Here is a 12,622-nt window from a genome sequence, read left to right on the forward strand (position 1 = left end):
CTGCGGTCGCCTTCTGCCTTGGCGCTGACACTTGTTGTTTAATCATGCATGTGTAAGGTTCACCTATGCCAAGTAGAATGAAGCTACTCATGTTCTGCTTATTTTTTCCAATGGACGAGCAGTTTGACCTACTAGGTAGGCGCAGACCTTACTTGCACATGCCCTGCTGAGATACGCTCATCTACGGCCAGGTGCGCGGCCGGGAGAGGCTTGCTTGACTGGTTGGAGGTCAGTTAGGGTTAGGAATTGTGGGAAGTCAGTTACATTGGAGGGGGAGCATATAGGGCACATATGTCGAACTCCAGGCCTGGAGGGCCAGATCCATGCCAGTTTTTAGGATGGACTGCTAGAGAAAGGAATGTAAAATATAGGTAAAAGGCTGCGCATCCCTGACCCAATACTGTACAATTGAATGGTTAATCGCTGTGGCGCACACCGCCCCCCCTGGACTAAAATGTACGCCCGCATCCAAACAATGCAATACTGGTCTATGGAGAAATTTTAGCTTCCATCATAGTTTTGCATGCAAAAATATAGATATACTGGACATCTGCACCAACGTTGAGGTAAATCTCCAGAGCAGATGTCCTAACACTAAACTGACCTAAGTTAAAAGCAAATGTCTTTACCCTGGCAGCTGCTATGCTAAAATGTGTAACTTACATTCAATACAGACAGCAGGAAACAAAGCAAGCGCTCACCAATATGGGCCGCATCTGAATGACTCACCACCTCATATGCACCGCTTAAATAGCTCAAATACACACTCAGCAATCAGACAGATGCAAAACATATGCAAAACTAAACTAAATACTTACCATGCAAAACAGGATAGCAAATGGGTGCTGCTAGCCTGGTAGTTACAGAACTGTGGATACAAAATATAGGTAAAAGGCTGCGCATCCCTGACCCAATACTGTACAATTGCACAGTATTGGGTCAGGGATGCGCAGCCTTTTACCTATATTTTGTATCCACAGTTCTGTAACTACCAGGCTAGCAGCACCCATTTGCTATCCTGTTTTGCATGGTAAGTATTTAGGTTAGTTTTGCATATGTTTTGCATCTGTCTGATTGCTGAGTGTGTATTTGAGCTATTTAAGCGGTGCATATGAGGTGGTGAGTCATTCAGATGCGGCCCATATTGGTGAGCGCTTGCTTTGTTTCCTGCTGTCTGTATTGAATGTAAGTTACACATTTTAGCATAGCAGCTGCCAGGGTAAAGACATTTGCTTTTAACTTAGGTCAGTTTAGTGTTAGGACATCTGCTCTGGAGATTTACCTCAACGTTGGTGCAGATGTCCAGTATATCTATATTTTTGCATGCAAAACTATGATGGAAGCTAAAATTTCTCCATAGACCAGTATTGCATTGTTTGGATGCGGGCGTACATTTTAGTCCAGGGGGGGCGGTGTGCGCCACAGCGATTAACCATCCAATTGTACAGTATTGGGTCAGGGATGCGCAGCCTTTTACCTATATTTTGTATCCACAGTTCTGTAACTACCAGGCTAGCAGCACCCATTTGCTATCCTGTTTTGCATGGTAAGTATTTAGTTTAGTTTTGCATATGTTTTGCATCTGTCTGATTGCTGAGTGTGTATTTGAGCTATTTAAGCGGTGCATATGAGGTGGTGAGTCATTCAGATGCGGCCCCTATTGGTGAGCGCTTGCTTTGTTTCCTGCTGTCTGTAGAGAAAGGAATGTGTTCTACCTGATGGACCACGCCTTTCCTGATTCAGACCCATCAATTCATTTGAGCTGTATCAAAAATATGTGAGGATCTCGGCCCTCGTAGGACCGGTTTGACATCCCTGATATAGGGGAACAGTGGGGTGATTGGTTTGGGTTAGGCATCAGTAGGAGGGCTCATGTGAGAATAGGGTGATGTTTAGGGTTAGTAAAATATCGATACATTTGGAATTAACACTGCTTAATAGTAGAATATTTGTAATTTTACAGATATTCTATTAGCTGCTGTTTCTGGCGCCCAAGTTTCCTTGGTGCCCTTTTTGCATGTACTTTGCTACTCCATGGTAATCCCAGCTGCTTGGGTAGGTAAATGATGGAATTCTGTTATGCTATTCCCACTGGCAATGCTTCAGTAAATCATTCCGGGTGGTTTCAAGCCCTATTTTCATCTGCTACAATTTGCTTAAAAAAAAGTGTACCCCAATTCACATGGCTACATATGAAAAAAATAAGTTTTCCTCTGTTCGCCAGCTGCATGTCAGGTGATCTGCATTTCTGTTTGAATAGCAAAGATGACAGAAGAAAAAAAAAACTGACTTTACACACATACAGCAAAGCGCACCATAAAAGCATAAGCAAACAAAGCAGGCATAAAGCGATTATTAAGTAAACTGAGGCATGCCAGCCCAGATTTCCATACCGATCCCACGCATCTTTCCCCGTTCTACAAAACATCGACACCTGATCAGTTTGGAACCTAAACATTGAGGAAAGAGATCCACAGATTGGAGAACAACTGATTGCAACTCAAGGCGGCAACACACGATACAATAAAATGATCCGATTTTATGGCAATTCAATAAAAAGTTTTTTTTGTTTTTTTTCTTACTCCAGCAAGAAATCCGATTTTATTTCACATTTTCGATTTAAGTCGATCAGGAGTGGTGGATTTCTCTGATCAATTTTTATGAAAACTGAATGGTGTGTGGTAGATTGTGTATATATATATATATATATATATATATATATATATATATATATATATATAGATAGATAGATAGATAGATAGATAGATAGATAGATAGATAGATAGATAGATAGATAGGAGAGAGAGAGATAGATAGACCCTAGCAATTTTTTCGGAGTTTTCAATTCTTTTTTTTCATAATTGGGGAAAAAAATTGAACACGTGTTTTTCATAATTGGGGAAAAAATTTTACGTGTGTGTGGTGCATTGCTCAGATTTTTCAAATGTTACAATGGATCAGAAAAAAAATTATTGTAATCATTGAATTAGATATTTTAAAAAATTGTATGGTGTGTGGCCAATTTTAAAGGACATCTGAGGTGACAAGCGACATTATGAGATGTACAGTGCCAAGCACACAAATAACTATGCTGCGTTTCTTTTTTTTATTTCTCTGCCTGAAAGAGTTACTAATCAGTGATGTAAGTGACCGTTTTTGTCTGAGTCAGGAGTGAGTTGAACTATAGTGTAACCCTCACTAATAAGGAATTACGGCTGGAAATGGCTTCTGAGAGCCGGAAAGAGATACAAAGGGTCAATAATTCATCGATTTTAGCTCTGGCATACTTCAATGCATGTGTCATTGAGCAGAGACAATGAAACAGTAAAAACTTAAAAAATAGATATAAATATAAAAAAAACAACAACTGTGGGATAGCTAAAAAAAAAATAAAAAAAAAAATGCTTAAACGCATTTGATGAAATAAAAAACGGAACCAATAATATTATGGTACATGAAAGGATGTCCAGTATACTAGATGATCGCTTGTAACTCTTTGTGAAAGTCTGGAAACCTTGCATTGAATTTTTATGTATAAGATAGAGATAACTCTATTCTCAGAGGGTGAAGAGAAAGTGGGTTTTGTTTTTTGTTTTGATTACTTGTGGAACTAAGCTAAAAGCTACCTGCGTAAAGGACCACTATTGTATAAAAATTTGTAAAATTATAAATACATGGAAACACATACAAATAAGAAGTACATTTCTTTAAGAGTAAAATGAGCTATGAATTTGTTTTCTTCTATGTTGCTGTCACCTACAGTAGGGAGTAGAAATCTGATGGAACTGACAGGTTTTTGACTAGTTCACCTCTTCATGGGGGGATTCTCAGTATTTCAATTATTATATATATATTATATATATTATATCAATTATTCTTTACAAACGCACTCCCTGGAAAGGATCTATACAAAGATAGCAGATCAAGACGATCTACCGTAATTTTGTACGTTTTTTTTTTTTTGCTATACAGTATAAATTACATACGGCGGTTTCAGTTACACATTTCCTTTATACTTGCTAAGTTTACTATACTTGCTAAGTATAGAAATGTCGATTTCCGATTCCGACGTAATTTCCCAGAATTCGCCATTTTCAGACTTTCCCATTTCTGCAGAATATTTTTTGTATGTTATTTTAGGTAATAATATTAGTTAATTGAAAAAAAAAAAAAGCTTGGGGGGGGGGGGGGGGGGGGGGGGAACATCCCATGGAGTTCTTCCTCTAGCGTTCAGTCACAGGACACACAGCCAGTGGTGGACGGGAAGACATGGAAGGAAGCACTTGCGGATAGGTAAGTATACGCTGCTTACAACGTATAGCCCGGGAAGGTGGTTTGGGGGGGGGGGGGGGGGGGGGAGACTGACCCGGCAGGCAATGCGAACAGATTTTTTTTGCATATAGCGTGTGAAGAGATTCGACCAGGTAGATCCCTCTCATATCTGATAATGATCCGAGAGGGATCTATCTGTTGGCCACATTGACCAGCGTAAGGCCAACTTTACCTTTCTCATTCTATTCCAAGCTATAAAAAAAAAAAATACAAAAATAGAAAATACAAAATTTAGCTGGAGTTTCACTTGAGCCTGATGGATGTGGCCAATTCCTTGCAGAAACACAAACTTGTGATTTGAAGGTCACTTATAGCATAGCTGGCGTCTATTAGTTCTGGCTGCTCTGCATGCCCCATGGGCTGCTGTAAAAACTTCACTGAACATTAATCTGCCTTCCAGCTATGCAGGTATCATGAATAAACTGCTTCATTTGGAGCACATCCAAGCACTGTACCAGCATTAGCATGCACACATAATGAGAAATTCATGGTGAACATTAATGAGAACACAAGGTGGGTTCTAAGAATCCTATTAGCACACAGAGGCTGGGTCTGCATATAATGCCCAGCCTCTGTTGCTATACTGTTTCCCACAGGCCCCCCCCCCCCCCCCCCCCGCGCTCTGCTGTCCCCCATAAATCACACAGCAGTGCTAGCGACACGCAACGTGTCTATAACCAGCTGTTTACATCCACACCGCCACTCTTGCCGCTCCCCCGCCTCCTCCATATCGCCGCTTCCCGCCTGCGACCCCTCTCTCCAAATCAGCGGGAAGGGAAGCAGGCGGGGGAGCGGCGTCATATAGGGGGACGAGCGGCGAGAGTGACGGTGGAGATGTAAACAGACGGTTAGCGATGTCGCCAGCACAACTGCGTGATTTATGGGGGATAGCAGAGTGCAGGGGGGCCTGGAGGGAAACAGTATAGCAACAGAGGGCATTATATGCAGACCCAGCCTCTGTGTGCTAATAGGATTCTTAGAACCCACCTCGGGTTCTGTTTACACAGTCCTTGAACTTAGTTAGTTAAAGAATCCATGTACCGCTTTCTGACGGTCAAATGTATATAAGATGTGTGTTCTAACATCTTGTCAGCCTGCAGGAATAGATTCTGAAGAAGGCTTATTGACTGAAAGCTTCTTCTTTTAACTTAGTTAATAAATAGTATCATCCCGATTCCTTAAAGAGGAGCTGTCAGCCATACTATCTCATAAAGAAACCCCAAATATATAAGTAGATAAATACTTGCTCTATTTACATAACATATGTATTGCTCTGTCCACGTTATGATTCCTGTGACTTGTGATTCCTGTGAAAAAGTAGAGAATCCTATTCTAGACAGTTTCCATATTTACTGTGGATATTTTGAAGCCAGTTGTGCTGTAATATCCGCCCTTAATCTCCTCTGCCTGATTTTCCCACCCTTCACTATAGAAAGTGCATTGTTTCAGCATGAGAAATTTTGGCCAGAGCGGAACAGAGGTGTGGGAGGGGAAAACAGGAGGGAAAGAGGCTTCATTAGTGAAGTCTGAGGGGAAGTAGAGAAGCAAAAAGACTACCCAGCATGCCCTGCAACTTCTCTTTTGTGCACCAAATTTTCTGTGTACCAAATAAGAGTCATGTAAACTGGGGAATGATAATCTATCAACAAGAAAAGTAATGGTGATTTTAACTTTTGGATTGCCTGGTTAGCATCCTTATTACTTGTTTATCAGATAAAAATAAAGAATTGATTTTTGATGTTATGCCCGACAGTTACTCTTTAAAGGGAAACTGAAGAGAGAGGTATATGGAGGCTGTCATGTTTATTTCCATTTAGACAATACCAGTTGCCTGGCAGCCCTGCTGATCCTCTGCCTCTAATACTATTAGCCATAGCCCCTGAACAAGCATGCAGCAGATCAGGTGTTTCAGTGGTTCAGACTTATAAGTCAGATCTGACAAGACTAGCTGCATGCTTGTTTCTGGTTTTAATCAGATACTACTGCAGAGAAATAGACCAGCAGGACTGCCAGGCAACTGGTATTGATTAAAAGGAAATAAACATGACAGCCTCCATATACCTCTCTCTTCAGTTCCCCTTTAAAGGGAACTTGAAGCAAGTAGAACATGGAGACTGCTATTTTTATTTCTGAATCACACAAATAAAAAACCAAACACACAGCTAATCTTGTCAGATTTGTATCAGAGACAGCTGATCTGCATGCTTGTTCAGGGTCTATAGCTAAAACTATTATTGGCAGAGGATTCGCAGAACAGCCAGGCAATTGGTATTATTTAAAATACAACAAAAAAAATAAGCCTCCACATCCCCCTCACTTCAGGTCCCCTTTATGCTCCTTTCGTAATGGCACATGGCGTTACCGTTTTGCCGCAGGGTAACGCTACGCCAGTGTAAGTCTATGGGACATTTCATACCTGCCGTGGTCATGAATTTGATGCACGGGCAACAGCGCATGGGGGCCGGCTTGTGCGGCACCTGAAGTCATGTAAGGTTTATGGCGAAATGTTTTGGGCGTTTGCTTTGCGCCGTGCAGAAACACTTTTTTTCAATACACTGCCGAGCAATTCTAATTTCGGCCACAGGAAGTGTGCGCTAGAGAGCCCCAATTCCCGCTTAGCCTGCAGCCAGAAGGAAGATTACCGTGCATTGCCGCGGTAATCCCCGAAGGCTATTTTTTTAGCGTTGCGATTCGATGGTCACACCGCAGCGGTCCCATAATGCCCAGTGCCAGTCTGAACCCGGCCTCAAGGTTAGTGTTAGACATAGCAGACCATATGACACTGAGAAATCTGCCCAAAGACGACCAATATTCAGATTGCGTTTTTTAGGAAGGGATAACAAAAAAATAAAATACCTAAAACAGGAAGTGTCCCCAGTATTTGGCCACATGACGCGTAGCCCTCTCTGAAGCGCACTGGATGACAGAATTATGGATGGTGAAGGACGTTGTAAGTGTGAGAAAAAAAAAAAGGACTATTGCGAAAGCTTATGTTCCTCATTTTCATATTTCTATTTTTAAAATCAGACTTGTACATTAAGCTAGATGAACCCAGCCCAGGCGACGGCAGACAGACAAAATAATCATGCATGACTAGTGCCCAGACATTGGGACAAGAAGTGAACACAAATCTTGCCTAATATGACACAGGAGCCTGTATACCAGGGCTGTGGAGTCGGTACAAAAATCCTCCGACTAGTCAGGTTAGGATTCCACCGACTCCGACTCCTCATTTGCATATTACAATTTTGTTGATTGAAAATAGGTAACATGAAATGCATCTCTCAACTGACAATGCTTAGGAATTTTAAAATACAACTGAAGTGAGAGGGCTATGGAGGCTGCCATATTTATTCCCTTTTAAGCTAGCCAGCTGATCTTCTGCCTCTAATACTGTTAGTCATAGACTAAAACTAGTCCTTGGTAAGAGTACTTGTAAAAGGTACAGACCGGAACAAAGAACATCTATCAGGCCCTAGACAATGTAACTGTGGGTACATGTAAGAGTGATGTGCAGGTACTCTGCAGGGGAATGAGGGGATTCTTCCTCCATTACACATTCTTCATGCACAATCTGAACCAGGCTTATGGGTGATAGACAACACCTCTGTGTTCAATGTGCACAACATTCTCACTGGATTCCCTGCAGCTCTGTGGAGAGTGCATATGTAGAGTATAGTACTACTATGTAACAAAGTAAACCTGAGACAGATGAAATTAAAGTTTTATACATACATGGGGCTTCCTCAGTCCCCCGTTGTGCTCCTCCGCCACCTGGATCTTCTGCTATGAGTCCAGGTACTTGAGCCAGTCTGGCATAGTGCGCATGCACACACTCCGCCACTGGGAACGTACTACACCTGCGCAGCACTATTGCCAAGGTGCAGAATGTTCCTATTTATATGAGTGGCATGCGGCCGGACTGCGCTGACTGGCTAAATTACCGGGACTCATAGCAGAAGATCCAGGTGGCGGAGGAGGACAGTGACTGGATTAGCCTGAAGGGGGCTGGATGAAGCCCCAGGTATGTATAAAAACGTTTCTTTTTATCCATCTCAGGTACCCTTTAATTTGTAGTCACCAAACAAAATTCTAACAACATATCAAATTATTTGATTTCATGAGCAAAGAGAGTGCATACATTTGCATAAACCAGCATCAACGCAGAATTATTTCCATCTCATTGACCATCGCTACTAGTGACACAGCTACACATCAGGCTTTATTCTTACAGCATAGATGCCATTTAGTATAATATATATACTGCTTTATTGAAGCAGCTCAAGTAACTATTGTTTGCAGGGCTGTGGAGTCGGTACAAAAATCTTCCGACTCCAACTCAGACTCCTCAGTTTATGAAACCACGACTCCGACCAGTGGCGTAGCTAGGGTATTTGACACCCGGTGCAGATAATTGACCGACCCCCCCCCCCCAAAAAAAAAACCTGAAGCGCGGTGGGCTAATATAGGTAGCCAGAATAGTTGCCCCCTGCACAGGTTAGAGAGGTAGGTGCCCCCAATATAGGTTAGTTAGGTAGGTGCCTCCAATATAGGTAGCCAGTATAGTTGCCACCAGTATAGGCTAGCTAGGTAGATAGGTAGGTGCCCCCAATACAGGTTAGATAAGTAAGTGCCCCCCAGTATAGGTTAGATTGGTAGCTGCCCCCCCCCCAGTATAGGTTAGATAGGTAGGTAGGTGCCCCCCAGTATAGGTTAGATAAGGTAGCTGCCCCCCAGTATAGGTTAGATAAGGTAGCTGCCCCCAAGTATAGGTTAGATAAGGTAGCTGCCCCCCAGTATAGGTTAAATTAGGTGGCTGCCCCCAGTATAGGTTAGATTAGGTAGCTGCCCTCCCCCCCTCCCCCCCCAGTATAGGTTAGATTAGATAGGTGCCCCCCCAGTTTAGGTTAGATTAGGTAGCTGCCCCCCCAGTATAGGTTAGATTAGGTAGCTGCCCCCCCCCCCCCCAGTATAGGTTAGATAGGTGCCCCCCAGTTTAGGTTAGATTAGGTAGCTGCCCCCCCCAGTATAGGTTAGATTAGGTAGGCACCCCCCCATAATGGAGGGGGGAGTCAACCGTGGGGAGGGCAGCCCAACCTCTTCCTCCCTTCTCCCCGGGGTGCCCTCCGTGCCCCCCTCTGACTGCAGAGTTAGCCAGGGAAGCGCTGTATACTGTCAGCAACTCACCTCCCTGGTTCCAGTGGCCGCTCAGAATCTCTGCTGTTGGCCCGCTCTAACCTTTTTTTTTATTATTCATTTGAAAGCATTACACTGGTGGTATGCCAGGGATGCCTTATTTTCATGAGAATTAAGGGCCTAAGCTCTCTTGCACATATCTGTGCTGATTTATGCAATGCCGATCAGTATGTGTTATTGATGTGTTGCTGAATAGTGTTGGAATTCAGTACAGTGAATTTGAACACCCGAATACTCCTGACCGCCACTGTTCAGCACCCGAACGAGCGGACGGGTCCAAAAGCTGCTCACTGCCCTGCATGTCGCACTGCGCTCCACCTGACTGATACTTCTGGGTTTGGAAGGCACAAGCATAGGAGTCACATGTGCAACAGATGACGCAGGGCAGGGAACTCCTCCTGACCCTGTCCACTTATTTGGGTACTGAACAGCGGCGGTCAGGTATTCAGGTTTTCAAATTCACTGTACTGAATTCCAGACACCAACACTATTGCTGAACACAGCACAGAAATGCGCAAGCTCAGGCCCTATGTAAGGATTATTATTTTTCCATGGAAAAGGAATCTGCAGTTTGAAGAACCGACTGCCCAGTTATTTCCTCTTCCTGTATGGGTGATTTGCTCTGACACATCCAGTCTGTCAGCCTCTGTTAGGATCACTGTGAAGTAACTGTGCATTTGTATGCACTTAATGCAAGCAAGGTAAACAAACAGACAACCAGTTGCTTGATTACTGAAGAGTCACAATCATAGCACTGTTATCCTGAAGAAGTAAGCACAAGGCCGCACATACAATGAAAGTCAATGGGCCACTTGCATTTGGGGATTTTCTTTCCATTACTTTGCGTTTCCGTTTTGGTTTCCTCTGTGTTAAAAATTAAAAAAAAAAAAAAACCTGGATGTTTTGCTAAAGCTACAGTACAAGGACTGAGGCAGTAAAAGAGAAGTAGGCAGTGTAGGAATGTGTTTTCTCCACTAGAGGACAGTGTAAGAAGGCATGCGAGACAGTAGAGGTCTACTAACAATTCCTAGCACGGGATTGCGTGGCATTTCGGACAATACGTGATGGCGGCACTGCACTGGGTTATCTCATACCAGATAACTTGTGTGTTGCTTAAAGGACTCACGAGGTGACATGATGAGATAGACATGGGTATGTACAGTGCCTAGTACACAAATAACTATGCTGTGTTCCTTTTTTTTTTTTTTCTTTCTCTGCCTGAAAAAGTAAAAAAATCAGGCATGTAAGTGGGAGTTCCTGTCCGGGTCGGACTCTAGCGTAACCGTCACTGGCAGTAAATGGCTTCTAAGTAAAGAGATAAAAAAAAGGTCAATAGTTCATATATTTTAGCCCTGGCATACTTCAATTAATGCGTCATTGAGAAAAGGCCATGAAACAGTAAAAGCTTAAAAAGTTAATGAAAATATAAAATAAAACTGCGGGATAACTTTAAAAGTCATTTTTAGAAGGACAGATACAATTGTTTATCTTAGGTTTTTTTTTCCGCCTCGGATGTCCCTTTATAGGTTAATAAACCAAATTGTCTCTTTACTCTGGGTGATTATTGGAGATGACCATTACACTCGTGTTTATTTTTCTTATCTTTCAAAATGCCTCCTACTCCATTTCTAGTTTACAGGTCGAAGTAATGTTTTGCCATTCATTTTACCAGTACCCATGGCTAAACACAAGGGATTACTGTATTTTTCAGACTGAAAACTGGGGAAAAAAGTAAATGCGTCTTATAGTCCGAATGTTCGGTCACAGTGAGAAGCCCTTACCGGCCCACCCACAATGCTCCTCTCCCTCTCTCCGTTTGTTTGCAGCCACAGTTAAAATCCTGCCCTTTTATACGGTGCAGCGTCCAATGCTGCCATACACTGCCCCAGTTCGAGGGCTCCGTCCTACCTGGTTACTGGTGCCCCCATTACTGCAGGACTTCATGGTGCACACGCGAGGCGGTCAATCATGACATACAGTGCCCACATGCTGGGGTCACAGAAAGGAGGATGCCTGCAACCCAAAAGGAGGGCAACCCTCGGAGGACCCCGTACAACGTATGGCAGCACGATCGCACACAGCACCTGGACAGTGTAGAGTTGGCTGCAGGCAGAGACAGAGGTAGGGAGAAGAGCACGACAGCTGGGTCAGGTGAGAGTTTTAGTGAAGATAAGTTTATCTGGGAGAAAGGGTGGGGGGGCTTGGGAGGCAGCAGGGGTTAATGTAGTGTAGTCCAGAGTAACTGGTGGGACATCAGGGGTTAGTGTAGTGGGTGGATAGTGTAATGTTTAAGGGTTCTTAACCATTACACCAGGTGACCTGGGTTTGAATCTCGGCTCTTCCTGTTCAGCAAGCCTACACCTATTCAGTAAGGAGTCCTTGGGCTAGTTTCCCTAATTGAGCGCGCCCTAGTGGCTGCAGCTTAAGCGCTTTGAGTCCAACAGGAAAAAAGCGCAATATAAATGCTATTTGTCTTGTCTAGTGTAGCGCAATGTAACTGGTGGGGTATTATAAATTAGCGTAGTGTAGTGCAGAGTCGCTGGTGGAACAGCAGGAGCTAGTGTAGTGCAGTTGTAGTATAGCATCATGAGTTAGTGTAGTGCAGTGCAACTGGGGGACAGCAGGGGTTAGTGTAGCTGGGCAGTGTAGCTTAGATAGCGGGCAGCTGGAGGGAGGCCCATAAACGCCCCTGCACCATATGTACGCACCAGGTTTAGTATATATTTTTCCCCCTGATTTTTTTCCTTTAAAGTAAATGGGAACCCATAATTAAATAAAGTCAGATACTCACCTAAGGAGAGGGAGGCTTTGGGTCCCATAGAGCATTCCCTCTCCTCTCCCGGTCCCCATGGTTGCGCTGACTCCCCCGCAGCGGTATTCAACCATTTCAGTCAAAGACCGCTTTTTTCCCGCCTAAGGGAGGCTTCGGAAATGCTTTGGGAGCCCAAGTGCTCCTGAATACGGGCCGCTCTACACTGCGCACGCACGAGCACCCTCTATGACGCACTCATACGTGTGCAGTATGGAGCCGCCTGTCTTCAGGAGGACTCAGCTCCCAAAGACTTCCGAAATACACGCGGCGGGGGATTTGAAC

The 12,622-nt window shown here is 43.6% G+C and overlaps 1 protein-coding gene across 7 annotated transcripts in view; it reads right to left on the reverse strand.

Annotated features, from left to right (window-relative positions):
* BLNK (B cell linker) overlaps positions 1-12,622 on the reverse strand; it is a 319,789-nt gene that overhangs the window by 85,938 nt on the left and 221,229 nt on the right. For 4 of the 7 annotated variants that reach the window (XM_068258679.1, XM_068258681.1, XM_068258683.1 and 1 more), the window contains one exon: positions 2,394-2,450. The exons of the other annotated variants lie outside the window; for them this stretch is intronic. In XM_068258679.1, the coding sequence (XP_068114780.1) occupies positions 2,394-2,450 (57 nt within the window). The remainder of the gene's footprint in view (positions 1-2,393; positions 2,451-12,622) is intronic. 7 annotated transcript variants of the gene reach the window in all.

The sequence above is a fragment of the Hyperolius riggenbachi genome, chromosome 10 (assembly GCF_040937935.1).
Source record: "Hyperolius riggenbachi isolate aHypRig1 chromosome 10, aHypRig1.pri, whole genome shotgun sequence".
NCBI lineage: Eukaryota > Metazoa > Chordata > Amphibia > Anura > Hyperoliidae > Hyperolius > Hyperolius riggenbachi.